The sequence below is a fragment of the Camelus dromedarius genome, chromosome 24, assembly GCF_036321535.1.
Source record: "Camelus dromedarius isolate mCamDro1 chromosome 24, mCamDro1.pat, whole genome shotgun sequence".
NCBI lineage: Eukaryota > Metazoa > Chordata > Mammalia > Artiodactyla > Camelidae > Camelus > Camelus dromedarius.
This window is the reverse complement of record NC_087459.1, coordinates 16,724,962-16,742,971: the sequence shown is the minus strand read 5'-3', so window position 1 is coordinate 16,742,971 and position 18,010 is coordinate 16,724,962. Positions and strand designations below refer to the sequence as shown.

The 18,010-nt window shown below is 33.7% G+C and overlaps 1 protein-coding gene across 1 annotated transcript in view; it reads right to left on the bottom strand.

Moving 5' to 3' along the window:
- The window catches only part of LOC105091158 (phospholipid-transporting ATPase ABCA3), a 104,728-nt gene that overhangs the window by 46,588 nt on the left and 40,130 nt on the right, over positions 1–18,010 (bottom strand). The window contains exons 13-14 of the mRNA XM_064478509.1: positions 1,908–2,063; positions 1,356–1,566 (exon numbers count right to left, since the gene is read on the bottom strand). Coding sequence (XP_064334579.1) covers positions 1,356–1,566; positions 1,908–2,063 — 367 coding nt within the window. The remainder of the gene's footprint in view (positions 1–1,355; positions 1,567–1,907; positions 2,064–18,010) is intronic.

Sequence of the window (18,010 nt, the reverse complement as noted above, 5' to 3'; positions counted from 1 at the left end):
GCTACTTTTGGTTTACTTACAAGATTATATGTAAATTACTTTTTACTTCTCAAGAATCATGACAATAAGCTTCTCAACTGTCTGTCCTTTTGGGTCGCCAATCAATAGAAAATATCTTCTTTGACAGAGAGGCCAAGTAGTTAGTGAGAGGTGTATACTGATACCAACGTGGAATTTTGTATGCTATCAAAGAAGTGAACACAAATCCCATGCTTTCGAGTAAAATGCAAGAAGTTCAGCTTAAGCATATTGAAAGTTTAGTACCTATAAAAAGGGACTTGAACATCCCAAAATATTATGACTTTAATATATCTAGTTACATATATGTTGTATTATTTTACCAAAAAATAGTAAAGTTAGTGAATATTAGAAATTATTGTATTTATTTATCAAAAGCATAGCTGTTTAAATCATGTGTCCCTTATCTCAGGCTAACACCCAATTCAAATGGCATAAATAATTTTGGATATAGAATCCCTTACAAGTCAACTGTAAAACTCAAACCTATAAGATGATTATAAACTTTGAACTGGGTATATAAATATGACTTAGATAAATTTTTGATATACCTGAGCCATAGTTCTGTATTCTGCAAAATGGGGTGGTTGTTATGAATATTAAACATGCTATATAAAGTGGATACCATAGTAACCAGTATGGAGGAAATAACTGAGATCAGTTGAATAAATGCAAATACTGAATAAATGAATGAGGAAGCAATTCATCCTTATCTCCATTTATGTTTATACCCTCTAAATTGGGATTCCTATTACTGTAATTTTAGCCTTCAATAGTTCACTGTTTGATGTATTAGTTTTATCTCTTAAAAAAGCTTTATCAGAGTCAAAGACTCTTTTATTTCACTTATATGATTTTTTCATTCTGCACTACATCTTCATTGTCAATTGCCACATTTTAGAGCTATCTCATCACACTGGGGAATTGATATTAGTTTGGCAAATGAGATATGAGGATCAGAAATAATTGATTTATCTACTTTCTCTCTTCATAAACCAGTCACTCACCTAAAATGAACCTATTAGAGGTCACAACTGCATTCCAGGGACAAAGAAAACTGTTAGTAGGTGCAAAATGGAAGATACAAGCGTAGGTTTTGTAGACTTTGATAAAAGCATTTCCTAAGTCTAAAGTTATGTATCGGAGAAATAGTGAGTATATGTAAAGAATATCCAGATTCTAAAGGGCCTTAAAAAGCAATTAGAACAGTTGTGACCTAATTACTAGGACAGAGGGAGTCACCAAGGTTTTTGATATATACACAAAATATAATTAAAATCTTGTTAGCAGACTACTAAGGCACCAATATCCTAAGAATGATCAAAGGGAGGAGAGACCATATATTTGTTTCAGGAATATTGAAGAGCCACAGCACCGCAGGGTCCCATTAATCATGATGGCAATTCGGTCACCCAGGACGTCAGCTTCATCCATGTAGTGGGTGGTCAGTAAGATGGTACGATTGTGTTTAAATTGCTGAAGGAGATCCCAGGTGGCCCTCCTTGAGACTGGGTCCATGCCAGATGATGGTTCGTCAAGTATCACTACCTAAAAACCAGAAGAACAATTCCATAACCATTGATGATTGATGATATGCTACTTGTGGGATAATTTACCACTTGAGGGGAACACATTTAAGCAAATATGGAGAGTCTAGACTAAAAATAGTGGTAAAAACTCTAGGAAAAATAATAATCCCAAACTATAATATATCAGTTAAGCCAATAATGCCATTTCCTTCTGATTATTACTGGCAATGTTCCTTTAAGATTCACATGAACTCTCAGGTTTTCTTCAGCTGAGTTTTCTAGACCAGCTGGCAGAAATCCATTTTTAGTGCCCCTCTCTCTGCCCACCCACCATCTCTCTCATTCTCTCTTTCTTAATACCTTGGAGCCCCCTGAAAGTGCTATAATGATGGAGAGTTTACGCTTCATTCCTCCACTCAGTGACTGTGAAAATGCATCACGCTTTTCTAGCAGGTTAAAAGTAGACAGCATATGGTCAATTTCCACAGGAGACACTTTGTGGGATACACTTTTTACCTAGAAAGAGGAGCCAGAATTTACACGGTGCATCCAATTTTATCCTTAGAATGTTCTTAGATCATAAGGTTTTTTTTTTTTAATATATCTATATACATAAATGAAGTTTCTTGTAATCTTATCCTTAAAACATTTTATACCAGCTCTTTTGTGACATCAGCTATGTAGTGTCTTCTTCCCATTGCCTCCCTTTATGTCTAAAGGAGAGTTCCTAAAAAAAGAATTTTCAGAATTTATAAAGACACCTGAAGATCATGAATAGAGGCAGACAAGAAACCTATCTCTAGCTTCCAGGTATGATGAAGTAAACACACACACCCCTTTATCTCCCACTGAACTCGATTATTAAACCTGGAGAACTATAAAAAGTAAACATCAGCAGTTGGATCAGGAAGAACATCATAATCTGAAGTGCCACTGAACCAGTGTTGAGTTTACCATCTTTCCCTTATGTATCCTCCAGCCTGAGCTGAAAGCAATCCAAAGCCTGGAAGTGAGCACTGTAGTGCAGACAGAATGAGGTTAAGGATAAATCCTCTAGAAGAGTGGAAAAGGGAAAACTACTAAAGCTCTGAGGAAATGTGGGAGGGGCAGTCCCATTTTTCCCCCTCTGTTCTCTTGTGCTCCACCCCATGGGAAGTCTTGGGACAGGAATGATGGGAAGAGTAGAAAAGAGTGGGAATCCAGCAAGAGCCAAAACTCTGAGGGAGCAGAATCTTCTCAGTTCAGTAGACCCATGGCTCAAAAAAGACATAACCAAACCCAATCACTTTTTACCATTTTGTCTTCCTGCCACTTGCATGTGGCACAATCATGAAAGCAGGCAATTTCTGGCTGGAGGACTAAAAGGGAAATCCTGGGGAACCAGAATGTTAGGGAGAAAACAGCAGAGTGGAACAGGAAAGTAATATCATAAAGTTGTTTATAAACTCATGTGTTTAACCCATTATTTGCACACATGGATCTAATCCTAATTAGTATAGCAACTTTAAAAATTACACTAATGAATAAACTCCTATACAGGTATGAGCTGACTGTGGGAGAGACTGGACTAACACCCCAAAGTCTTTGAAACTGACACTGGAACCACAGCCCAAAGATAAGATATAAATAACATGGAAAGTCTCATGAGGTATTGTTGAAAATATCTAGGATAAAAAGAAAAATTACTTGGTACACAAAGAATCATAAAATTCTCAGCTCACATCAGAAAAGACAATCAACAGATATTAATGATTGGATGGCATGGATGTTGGAATTAACATAGAAAGTATCATCCAACTATAGATGATGTGCTCAATAACGGAACAGATGTGATAGAGGAAAGAGTCAATGAACTTGAAGACAGATCAATGAAAATTATCCAATCTGAAGAGAAAAAAAGATTGAAGATAATGAAACAAAGCCTAAGGGACTTTTGAGACAACAACAAAATGTCTAACATTCATGTCACTGAAGTTCTAGAAGAAGAGAAAAAAGAATACGTGGGTAAAATAGTATTTGAAGACATAGTGACTGAAAAGTTCCCATGTTTGGCAAAAGACACAAACCTACAGAATGAAGAAGCTTATTGAACCAGATCAAGAAAGATTCAAAGAAATCAAAACCAGACAAATCACAACCAAATTCCTGAAATGTAAAAATAAAGAAAAATATAGAGATCACCTAGAAACAATGACAAATTATCTACAGGAAAACAATTCAGATGGTTATGGATTTTTCATCAGAAACCATGCTGTCCATTATTTGGAACCACATTTTTTAAGTGCTGAAAGAAAAGAACTGTCAACTTAGATTTCTGTATCAAGCAAAAATATTCCTGTGGAATGACAGTGAATTAAAGATACTCTCAGGCGAAGGAAAAACTAAGTGAATTAATAGCTAACGGTATCGATATAAAACATCTGATGAATGTTTTTCAAACAAAAGAAATTTAACAGAAAACTTGGAACTTCACAAATGATAAAAGTACAACAGAAATGGTAAATACAAAAACTATTATTCTCTTATGGTTCTTTCAACATGCTAGATGATTTTAAGCAAAAAATATAACATTTTCTGATAATGTTTTCAATATACATAGGTGTAATGTATAACACCTATAGCATAAAGGAAGGTGGATAAAACACCTGCAATGTGGTAAGGTTTCTACATTCCATATAAAGTTGGAAAACGCTGATTCTAAATAACTGTGAAAAGCCTAGTCTATATTTTGTAATCCTTAGAGCAACCACTAAGAATGTGGATGAGAGATATAGTAAAAATCACAATTGACAAATTAAAACAGAATACTAAAAAATGTTTAAATAACCAAAAAGAAGACTGGAAAGTAGAAACAGAGGGAAAGTGCAGTGAGAAGAAACAGAAAACAAATAATAAAATGGTAGATTTAAATCCAAACATATCAATACTTCGATCAAAAATAAATGGTCTAAACACATCAATTAAAAGATACATCATCAGATTGTATTAAAAAATATGAGTTGGCTACACAATGTCTACAAGAAACTCATTTAAATTTTAATTATATAGGTAGGTTTAAAGTGAAGTATTTGAAGAAGATATACTATGCAAACACAAATCAAAAGAAAGCTGGAATGGTTATATTAGTATCAGATAAAGTTGACTTCAGAGCAAAGAAAAGTACCAGAGATAAAAGAGGGACATTACATTTTGATACTGTGACAGGGTCCTAAATAATCTTACATATGCATAACCTAACAATAGAACTTAAAACAGAGAAAACAAAAAGGAATAACTGAAATGATGAATAGAAAAATACATGACTATAATAGGAAATTTCAGTACTCCTCACTCAAATACTGAACCACTAGGCAGAAATCAGCAAACGTAACAGAAGAACTAAACAACAACCTTAAGTTACTGAACCAACTGATGTTTATAGAAAATTCCAACCTAACAGCATAAACATTCTTCTCAGGAGCATATAACAGTCACCAAGACACCATATTTGGGTCATAAAACTGTAGCAATTTAAAAACATTTGAAACAACAACAAAGTATGATCTCTGACCAAAACAGAATTAAACTAAAATAACAGAAAGAAAATAGGACAACTTTTCATCACTTGACATTAAAGAAAATATTTGTAAATGATATTAGTCACAGAAGTCTCAAGAAGCACAGAAAATATTTTGAACTGAATAAAAATGAAAATATAGCAAGTGAGATAAAAATTTGTGGGATGTAGCTAAAGGAGTACTTAAAGAAAAACCATAGCGATAAATGCTTACATTGGAAAGAAAAAACACCTCAAATCAATTGCCTAAACTTTGACCTTAGAAACAAGAAAAAGGAGAGCAAAATCCCTAAATGCAGTCAAAGGAAGAATATAATAAATACATAGACTTAATGCATGAAATAAAAAAGCAAAATGTAATAGAGAAAAATCAATGAACTTAAAGCTGAATCTTTGAAAAGATAATGAAACTGGCTAAACTTTTAGCATGAATGACAGAGGAAAAAAGAGAATTACAACTTATCAATATGAAAAAGAAGAGATGATATTACTACAGACCCACAGACATTAAAAGGATAATGAGCGAATACTATAAGTTGTCAACTTAGATGAAATAGAGCAATTCCTCAAAAATCACAAAGTACCATACCTCATCCAATATGAAATAAATAACTTCTGAATATTCCTATAACTAATATTCCTTAAACAAATTGGATTTGTTTTTCCCAGCTTTATTGAGATGCAATTGATATTTAAAAACTGTACGCATTTAAGGTGGACAACTTTACACATATATTATATGGAAATTATCACCACAGTCAAGCTAATAGTGACATTCATCACCTCACACAATTTCTGTTTTCTTCCTTTTTTCTCCCTGTGGTAAGAAACATTTAAAATCAATCATGTCAGCAAATTTCAGTATGAAATACAGTATTGTTAACTCATCGTTGTACATTAGTTCTCCAGAAATTGTTCTTCTTGAACAACTGATACCTTGTTGTCAGTTGACCAAAATCTCCCCATCTCCCTATCCACTCCCAGTCCCTGGTAACTACCATTCTGTTCTCTGCTCCTATGAGTTTGACCGTTTTAGATTCTACATACAAGTGAGATCAGGCAGTATTTGTCATTCTGTGTCTAGTTTACTTCACTTAGCATGATGTCCTCCAGGCTAATCCATGTTGTCACAAATGTCAGGATTTTCTTATTCTTTTAAGGCTGAATAATTTCCATTACATACAGGTATACCACATTTTTTTATCCTTTCATCTGTTGATGGACATTTAGGTTGTTTCTATATCTTGGTTATTGTGAATAAGAGTGCAGATATCTCTTCAAGATCCTGATTTTGTGTCCTTTGGATATACATCTAAAGTGGGACTGCTGGATGGCTCTTAAATAAATTGAATCTATGGTTTAGAACATCAAAAAATAAATCTCCAGATTCAGGTGGTTTTACTAGTAAACTTTACCTAACATTTAAGAAGAAATAAATTAAAATCAATTAATTAATCAATTAAATAAAAATAAAATAAATTAAACAATTTATAATTTTTTTCTAGAAAATAGAAAAGGAAGGAACACTTCCCAACCCTGATACTAACATCAGACAAAGGCAAAAAGAGGATACAGGCTAATACACCTCACAAACTTAGTTCTGAACAAAACATTACCAAACCAAACTGGGACATGAATTAAAGAAATCCATGACCAAGTGAGGATTATCCTCTGAATGTAAGGCTGTTTAAATATTTGGAAATCAATCAGTGTAATCCACCACATTAACAGTCTAAAGAAGAAAAACCACACAGTCATTAATAGATACAGGAAAAGCCTTTGGTCAAACGCAATATTCACTCATAATAAAAACTCTCAGCAAACTGAAAACAGAAACAACGTTCTCAAATGTGATAAAGGGTATACACAAAAATCCTCTTGGTGATGAAAGACTGAATGCTTTCCCCCTGAGATCAAGAACAAGTCAAGAATGCCCATTTCAATAATCATATTCAACAACATACTGTTCCTAGCCAGTGAAACAGGAAAGAAAAAGAAATAAAAGGAATACAGACTGGCACACAAAAAAGAAACTCTCCCTATTCTTTGATGACACGATTGTGTACAAAACCACAGACACTACAAAAAAAAAATCCTAAACCTAATAAGTGAGCTTATTAACAAGGTCAGAAGATAATAGGTCAACACGCAAATATCAGTCATTTTTCTGTGTACAATAAATGAATTAGAAATTAAAAAATTAAAATCTCCAAATAATGAAATGGAACACACACGCACACACACCCCTAGTAAAGTAAGTATTGAATCTGTATACTGAAAACTAAAAATGGTGATAAAAGAAATCAAAGACCTAATTTAATGCAGAGAGATACTTAAAATCTCAACATAGTAATAATGTTAATTCTCTCCAAAGTGATAAGTAGATTTAATGCAGTACTGATCAAAACCACAGCAGAACTTTTGTAAACATACAAAAGATAATACAAAAAAATTTTAAGAAGGGCCAAGCAGCTGTAATAGCTAAAATCTTTTTGGAAAAGAATATAGTTGGTTACACAGCACTATTTATATTGAGACCAAATGCAAAGCTACACTACTGAGGACAGTGTGGTATTTGCAAAGGGATATACACATAGATCAATAGAACAGAAAAGAGAGCTCAGAAATAAGCCCATAGAAATACGACCATTTGATCTTTTACAAATGTGCAAAAACAACTCACAGATGAACAAACAGCATTTTCAAAAATTGGTGTTAGAACAATTAATCTATATGCAAAAAATGAACGAGACCTAAACTTTTCATCTTTATACAAAGACTAACTCAAAATGGATCATAGATCATAGTGTAACATATAAAACTACAAAAATTTGGAAGAAAATACAGAATAAAATTTTCATTTCCTGCGGTTAGGCACAGAGTTCTAGAAAAGATAGCAAGAACCAGAACATTAAGAAAAACGTGATAGAAACTGAATTTCGATACTTAAAAACTTTTGCCCTGCAAAACACCTTGTGAAGAAAATGAAAAAATAAGCTACAGTTGGGGGAAAATACTTGCAAAGCACATATGCAACAAAGGACATAACTAGAATATATAAAGAATTCTAAAAAATTCAATAATAAGGAAACAAACAACCTGTATTTTAAAAAAGGACAAAGGGTCTGAACAAATATGTCACCAAAAAGGCTATGAAAATGGCAAATAAGCACATAAAAGATGATCAACATCATTAACTATCCACAAAATGCAAATGAAAACCATGATTACCTAGAACTACACATCTATTAGAGTGGTGAATTTAAAAAAGTAGTAATATCAAGTTTTGGCAAGTATGTGGAGCACTTAGAACTCTCATACATTGTTGGTGGGGTTGCCACTCTGGAAAACAGTTTGGCAATCCCTTATAAACACTTATACTATGATCCAGTTATCCTACTCTGAGAGAAGTAAAAACTTATGTTTGTTTATGAAACTCAAAACAGATTTATTTATACTCATCAAGCTTGGAAATAACCCAGGTGTCCTTCAGTTGGTACACTGTGTTACATCCAAACATGAAATACTACTTAGCAATTAAAAGAAACACACTGGTGATTTCAAAATTGTAGAATAGATAAACAAGATTATACTGTATAGCACAGGGAAATATACACAAAATGTTATGGTAGTTCACAGAGAAAAAAATGTGACAATGAATGTGTATATGTCCATGTATGACTGAAAAATTGTGCTGAACACTGGAATTTGACACAACATTGTAAAATGATTATAAATCAATAAAAAAAAGAAAAGAAACACACTGGTGATCATGCAACAGCACAGATGGATCTCAAAGGCACTATGCTCTGTGTAAGTAGATAATCTCTGAAGATTACATACTATATGATTCCATTTATGTGATATTCTCAACAAGACAAAACAGCTGTGATAAAGGACAGACCAGTGGTTACCTGGGGAGAGGGATGAATACAAAGGAATTGCATGAGGGAGTGTTTTGGGGTTATGAAACTGTTCTGTATCCTGATTGTGCTGTTGATTAAGTGAGTTAAATTTCATAGATCTGTATAAAAAGGGAAAGAAGTTAAATTTCCCATACAATTAAAAAAAATCTGACTCACCACAGAGTAGAAAAAAAGGTGTTCTGACAGTGTCAGGTCATTAAACAACAAGTCATGCTGAGGGCAGAAGCCCAAGCTTTCTCGAATCTTAGTTATGTTCTTTGTGATGTCATATCCATCAACATAGACCTCTCCTCTTGTGGGAGGGTAACGACCTACAAATAAGCCAGAGATACGACAAAAGCTGAATCTTGGTGAGAGAACATAAGATGTTCCAAATTAGCACCTCAGATTCAGTCTATCTGTGAATTACTCCAAAGAATTAGCACTGATTCCCACAGAAGAATACTTACAGGAAAATATCAAGAGTTATACCTGGAATGTGGGATTAGCTGTCTTAATTTTCTTTTTCCTTTCTTTTTTGCTTATATATATTTATTTTCTACAATGGGTATGGATTATATTGGTAATAAAAACATTTACATAATTTGCTATATTTCAATGTATTTACCAGTTACTGTATTTGTGAACTGTATAGGTACTGTACAGATGCTGTGAAAAACAGAAAAGTCTGGAATATTTAACTTTTCCCCTCAAGAAATTTAAATATTAATAACAGTAAGTCCAGGGTTTGTGGTGAATTATTTGGCAATATATAAAAAAGAAAATATAAGACCATTCAAACCATATGAATCATTTATCCTATTTATAAATATATTTTTATTGAGATATCATTGCCATATAATAATATATTAGTTCTAAGCATATAACATAATGGTTTGATATTTGTATATATTGTGAAATGATCAAGATAATAAATCTAGTTAACATCCTGCACCATACGTAGTTACATTTTTTTCTTATGAGAACTTTTAAGATTTATTCTATTAGCAACTTTCAAATTTACAGTATAGTATTATTAACTGTAGTCACCATGCTGTAATTACAATCCCATGACTTGTTTATTTTATAATTGGAAGCTTGTAATTTTCGACCTTCTTCATCCATTTAGCCCAGTCCCCATGCCTGGCCTCTTACAACCACCAATCTGTTCTTGGTATTTATGAGTGACTTATATATATTTTTTTAGATTCCACATATAAGTAAGGCCATGCAGTATTTGTCTGTATCTCACTTATTTCACTTAGCGTGATGCCCTCAAGTTCTGTCCATGTTGCCACAAATGGCCAGATTTTCTTTTATTAATGTCTGAATCATATTTCATTGTATAACATACCACATCTTCTTTATCCATCCATCTACCCATGAGAACTCGCATTTCTAACACATTTCCAGGTTAACGTTTAAAATGCTGCTGGTCAGAGGACCAGACTTTGAGAATCACTGAATTAGGGTGAAGGCTACACTGCTAAATAAGAGAGGCCCCAAAGAATCTTTAAGACAGAAATTTTGCATTCATATGAAAACTCCAAGGTGAACAACCCAGGTTGGTAAGAAGATCAGCTCCACATCTTCCTGACCCATTCATCCATGGAAGAACATGTAGTTTACCTCTATGTCTTGGCTGTTGTAAACAATGTTACAATGAACATGGGTGTGCATATATCTTTCTGAGTGAGTGTTTTCATTTCCTTCAGATAAATATCCAAAGTGGGATGGCTGAATCATATAGTAGTTCTATTTTTTTTTTTTTTTGAGACTCCTCCATACTATTTGCCATACTGGCAATACCAATTTACAATCCCACCAACAGGGCATGAGGGTTCCCTTTTGTCTACATCTTTGCTAATACTTGTTATTTCTTGTCTTTTTCTCTTATCTTTTTTAATAATAGCCATTCTAACAAGTGTAGATGATAAATCATTGTGGTTTTGGTTTGCATTTCCCTGGTGACTAGTGATTTGAGCACCTTTTGATGTACCTATTGGTCATCTGTATGTCTTTTTGGAAAACTGCTATTCAGATCCTGTCCATATCTTAAAATGGATTTTTTTTTCACTATTGAGTTGCAGGGTTTCTTTACATATTTTGCATATTAAAACCTTGTCAAATACATCATTTGCAAATATTTTCCTTCATTTGGTAGATTCCTTTTCACTTTGTTGATGGCTTCCTTTTTTAAATGATTTGTTTTAATTGAAGTATAGTCAATTTACAATGTAACATATCAATTTCTGGTGTACAGCATAATGTTTCAGTTATACATGTATTTGTTTTCATATTGTTTCATTATAGGTTAATACAAGATGTTAAATATAGCTCCCTGTGATATACAGAAGAAACTTGTTGTTTAACTATTTTATATATAGTTGTTTGTATATGCAAATCTTGAACACCCAATTGATCCCTTCCCACACCCTTCCCTTCCAGGTAACTGTAAGTTTGTTTTCCACGTCTGTGAGTCTGTTTCTGTTTTGTAAATAAGTTCATTAGTGTCTTTTTTTTTAAGATTCCATACATAAGTGATATCATATGGTATTTTTATTTCACTTTCTGGCTTACTTCACTTAGAATGACAATCTCCAGGTCCATCCATGCTGCTGCAAATGACATTATTTTATTCTTTTTTAAGGCTGAATAGTATTCCATTGTAGAACTACACCATGGCTTCTTTATCCAATCATCTGTTGTTGTTTAGGTTGTTGCCATGTCTTGGCTATTGTAAACAGTGCTACTATGAACATTGGAATGCATGTACTTTTTCAAAGTAGAGTTCCATCCAGATATATGCCCAGTAATGGGATTACTGGATCATATGGGAAGTCTATTTTTAGTTTTCTAAGGAAACTCCATACTGTTTTCCACAGTGGCTGCATCAAACTACATTTCCACCAACAATGTAGAAGGGTTCCTTTTCTCCACATCCTCTCCAGCATTTATCATTTGTGGACTATTTAATGATGGCCATTCTGACTGCTGTGAGGTGTTATGTCATGGTAGTTCTGATTTGTATTTCTCTGGTAATAGCAATATGAAGGATTTTTTCCTGTGCTTATTGGGCATTTGTATGTCTTAATTGGAGAATTGCTTCTTTAGGTCTTCTGCCCATTTTTGGGTTGGCTTGTTTGTGTTTTTTTATTAAGTTGTATGAGCTCTTTATATATTCTGGAAATTAACCATCAGTCCCATCATTTGCAAATATCTTCTCTCATCCCGCTGTCTTTTTGTTTTGCTTAAGGTTTCTTTTACTGTGCAAAAGCTTCTAAGTTTAATTTGGTCCAATTTGTTTATTTTTGCTTTTATTTCTACTGCCTGGGTAGACTGCCCTAGAACATAGCTAAGATTTATGTCAGAAATGTTTTGCCTGTGTTTTCTTCTAGAAGGTTTATAGTTGTCTTTAAGTCTGATATTTAAGTCTTTAAGTCATTTTAAGTTTATTTTTGTGTATGGTGTGAGGGAATTTTTTCTAATTTCATTGATTTACATGCAGCAATCAAGATTTCCCACAACCACCTGCTGAAAAGATTCTTTTCTCCATTGTATATTCTTGCCTCCTTTGTTTAAGATTAATTAACCATAAATGTGTAGGTTTAATTCTGGGCTCTTTATTCTGTTCCACTGATCCATATGTCTGTTTTTCCAGCAATACCACAGTGTTTTGATTACTGTAGCTCTGCAGTATTGTCTGAAGTCTGGGAGGGTTATTCCTCCAGCTTCATTCTTTTTCTTCAGTAATGCTTTGGAAATTCTGGGTCTTTGTGACTTCTTATAAATTTTAGGATTATTAGTTCTAGTTCTGTGAAAAATGTCCTGGATAATTTGATATGGATAACACTAAATCTGTAAGTTGCTTTGTGTAGTATGGCCATTTTAATACTATTTCTTCTAATCCAAGAACATGGAATATCTTTCCATTTCTTTAAGTCACCTGAATTTTCCTAATCAATGTTTTGTTGTTCTCCACGTAAAAGTCTTTCACCTCCTTGGTCAGTTTTATTCCTAAGTATTTTATTTTTCTGGAATGGGATTTTAAAAGGGATTGTTTCTTTACTATCCTTTTCTGATACTTCATTGTTAGTGTAAAGAAATGCAACTGATTTCTGTATGTTAATCTTGTATCCTGCTACCTTGCCCAATTCTTTTATCAGCTCTAGCAGTTTTTGTGTAGAGCCTTTAGGGTTTTCTATATATAGTATCATGTCATCCACATATAGTGCCAATTTTACCTCTTCTCTTCCAATTTGGATCCCCTTCATTTCTTTTTCTTTTCTGACTGCTATGGCTAAGACTTCCAATACTATGTTGAATAGAAGTGGTGACCAATGTTCATAGCAGCATTATTTACAATAGCCAAGACATGGAAACAGCCTAAATGTCCATCAACAGATGACTGGATAAAGAAGACGTGGTATATTTATACAATGGAATACTACTCAGCCATAAAAACTGACAACATAACGCCATTTGCAGCAACATGGATGCTCCTGGAGAATGTCATGCTAAGTGAAGTAAGCCAGAAAGAGAAAGAAAAATACCATATGAGATCGCTCATATGTGGAATCTAAAAAAAAACAAAAACAAAAACAAAAAACAAACAAAGCATAAATACAAAACAGAAATAGACTCACAGACATAGAATATAAACTTGTGGTTGCCAAGAAGGCGGGGGGTGGGAAGAGATAGACTGGGATTTCAAAACTGTAGAATAGATGAACAAGATTATACTGTATAGCACAGGGAAATATACACAAGATCTTATGGTAGCTCACAGAGAAAAAAATGTGACAATGAATATATATATGTTCATGTATAACTAAAAAATTGTGCTCTACACTGGAATTTGACACAACATTGTAAAATGATTATAAATCAATAAAAAATGTTAAAAAAAAAAAGAAGTGGTGAGAGTGGGCACCTTGTCTTGTTCCAGATTTTAGTGAGAAGGTTTCAACTTTTCACCATTGTGTATTATGTTGGCTGTGGGTTTGTCATAAATAGCTTTGATTATGCTGAGATGTGTTTCCTCTATACCCACTTTGGTTAGTTTTTTTTTTATATATATATAATAAATGTGTGTTGAATTTTATCAAATGCTTTTTCTGCATCTATTGAGATGATCATGTGATTTTTGTCCTTTCTTTTGTTGATGTGGTGTATTACATTGATTGATTCGTATGTTGAAACCTCCTTGTGTCCCTAGGATGAGACCAACTTGATCAAAGTGTATGATCTTTTTTATATATTGCTGGATTCTGTATGCTAATATTTGGTTGAGGATTTTCACATATATGTTGATCAATGATATTGGCCTGTAATTTTCTATTTTGGTAGTGTCTTTGGTTTTAGTATCAGGGTGATGGTGGCTTCATAGAATGAGTTTTGGAGTGTTTCCTACCTCATCAATCTTATGGAAGAGTTTAATAAAGATTGGTATGAATTCTTATTTGTATGTTTGGTAGATTTCCCCAGTGAAGCCATCTGGTGCTGGACTTTTGTTTGCAGGGAGGTTTCTAAATTACAGATTCTATTTCACTTCTATTTCAGCCATTATTTCTTTAAAAAAATATTACTACTTCCTCTTATTTTTCTGGGACTCCCATAATGAATACAGTTGCCCACTTGATGATATTTATAAGTCATCTAGACTCTCTTTTCTTCATTCTCTTTGCTTCGTTACTCCTCTGACTTGCTAATTTTAAATGACTTGTCTTCAAGTTCATGGATGTACTTTTCTGCCTGATCAAGTCTGCTGTTGAAATTCTCTAGTGAATTTTCAGTTTAGTTATTTTTTATACCCAGAGTTTGTCTGGGTTTTTAAAAAATAATTTCTATCTCTGTTAGTATTTTGATTTTATTAATGTTTCATTTTCTGCATTTAATTTCATTGTCTGCATTCTATTCTAGATCATTGAGCATCTTTAAAATGAGTTTTTGTTGAGTAATTCAGAAATCTGCCTCTCTTAAGAGTTAAGTGCTGGAGTTTGTTTTGTTCCTTTGATTGGGACATATTTCCTTGTTTCTTTGTATGTCTTGTGAGGTTCTGCTGAGATCTGAACATTGAGATCTGACACCTCTCTGTTTTTATGGCCTGGCTTCCTTTACGGGAAGTCCTTCACCAATCAGCTCAGCTAGAGGTTTGAGGATCTTTCAAATCTTTTCTGGGATGTCTTCTCCAGGGTTGTGTCTCTGTGTTGATATATCCCAGCATATATCTGTTTTCAACTGTCTTAGTTTCCTTAAGCAGTTGGAGGTTTTGGTTTCAGTTTCTATTGTATGCATATTCTATACTCTGTTGCTCCCTGCCTGCAGAATTGCAAACTTCCCTCAGCTTTAAAGCACTTTAAAGTGTTACAGAGCTTGCCTCTTTTTCTCTGTGGATTTCAACCTGCATTCATACCTCGTTGCCACTCCTGTTAGTGTTCTATTAAGCAAGACAGAAAACAGTCCCTTTAGCAGCCCCCAGACAAGCCAGAACATTAAATGCAAGTTTCAGTCTTTTCTTTCTGTCCCAAGGAAGAATTCTGGCATTGGGAAGTTTCCTCCTCACTGTGCCACGCCATGCTGGAGGAAGGATTAGGTGAGAAAATGCCACAACCTTCATACCCTTTTTGGTAATGGCTATGCATTCATTTGTGTGATGCAGCTTCCAAAATTGTTTCTAGAGTTTTTCATAAAGGTATTTTTGTCTGTATATTGTTGTTAACTCAGTGTCTCTGCAGTGAACAAGGGCCTGGAGCTTCCAAGTCCACCATATTGCTGATGTCACTCTCACTTCCTATTGTCTCTCTGTTGCCCTTTTCTTCATTTAGCATTGCTTCATTGCTGTACGTCTTTGCCTGTTTCCAGAGTTCTGACAAAACTGGTGCTGACATTTTGTGCTAATTTGTCGATTTTGTCTGTGACGGTACTGCAACTTGGCACTACCTCCTCTGCCGTTTTGCCCTGGATGGTTGCTTTTGAGCTGCATTTGTTGTATGAATAGGATTTCAATATGTGGAGAGTTGATTCAGTCATTTTCAATGAGAGAAAGGGCATGAGCACACATAGATGGGAAAGTGCATAATGTATTTTCTTAAACAACATATAAAGTATGGCACTTCACACCTGTCAGAATGGCTATTATAAAAAGAAGACATAACAAGTGTTGGCAAGAATGTGGAATATGCTGGTGGGAATATGACTGGTGAGAATATAGAAAACAGTGTGGAAGTTCCTCAAGAAATTAAAAATAGAACTCCCATATGTAGTTCTATTCATACCATATAATCCAGGAATTCTACTTTAGAGTATTTATCCAAAGAAAATGAAACCACTGATGTGAAAAAATATATGCATCCCCATGTTCACTGCAGCATTATTTACAATAGCTAAGATATGAAAGTAACCTAGTATTCATTGATAGATGAGTGGATAAAGTAGACATGAGATCGATCTATCTATCTATCTATCTATCTATCTATCTATCTATCTATCTATCTATCTATCTATCTAATATATAAAGGAATATTACTCAGGCATAAAAAGAATGAAATCTTGCCATTTGTGACAACATGGATGGACCTAGAGGGTATTAAAAGAAAATAAGTCCTATAGAGAAAGACAAATTCCATGTGACTTCACTTATATGTAGAATCTAAAAAACAAAACAAACAAACATAAGAAAACAGAAATCGGCTCACAGTTACAGAGGACAGATGGTTTCCAGAATGGAGAAGAATGGGAGGATGGAGAAAATAGGTGAAGGAGATTAAGAGGTACAAACTTCCAGTTATAAAATAAAGTCAAGGGTATGTATGTACAGCATAAGGAATATAGACAGTAATATTACAATGTATTGTATGGTGACAGATGGTTAGTAGACTTACCATGGTGACCATTTCATAATGCATAAAAATACTGAATCACTATGTTGTACACCTGAAACTATATAATATTTTAAGTCAATTATACTTCATTAAATAAATATATGTTTTCACCACAAAAAGAAAAAAGCACATAGTGTGTTCCAAGATATCTTACGTAAATTACATTAACTATATATGTTATATATATATCATCATGAAGGTAATGAAAATTCAAATCATAACCTTATGATGTTAGCTAGATAGTTGTTCTTTTAAAAAGAGTTTTAACTGAGATTTAGAGAGTGTCAGTTCAAATATACAAAACAGCAGAGAATATGAGTAGTGTCTGCCCCTCCTATCTTAGTTTTGGAATCACTTGTATCAAAGGAGAGGCTATTTTATCTCAACTACTAGGCTGAGCCCTGATCCACCCTCTAGGACTTACACTAACCTCACCCACAATATTGGATTCATTGTTCTAGTTGTCCCTAAGATTCCTTATCCATTCTTCCTTTCTAGTAAATGCAATATTTCTAAAGTATAAACCTTGATAAAATACTCTTCTGTGGCTTGTCATTGGTTTCAGAATAAATTCTAAACTTGACAGCATGGCTTCCCCAACCTTTTATAATTTGACTTTTTGATTACTCATCTGGCTTCATCTTTTACCATTATTTAAGTTCCTTCTTTGGTCTAGTCATATAGATGTGCCATGCCTTTAAGTTTCCTATTCTTTGCTTATACCTGTAATATTCTTCTTCCCTTCCCTTCATAGCTCTTTATACTTCCTATTTGACTCACATTTGATGTCACTTCCCTATTCATCCCCAAATCAGGTTAGATGTCATTCTATTGAGTGAATAGCATCCTACATCTCCCTTCTTACTCATGCTTTGTTGTATGTTTCAAGTTTCTTGTGGGTATCTCTACCAGAGTATAAAACTGAGTGAAAGAACGTTGAAATCCCCACTGTATTATTAATTCCTATAAAAGGGTTGGCATATAAATTTTTAAGTGAATAAATAGATGAATTTATTGTATCATTTGGAGCATCTTGGTTTTTAAATAACTGAAACTGTAATAATAACTGCAAGATTGAAATGACATTATATTCAACACTATAAATTGTAGATTGGTTTA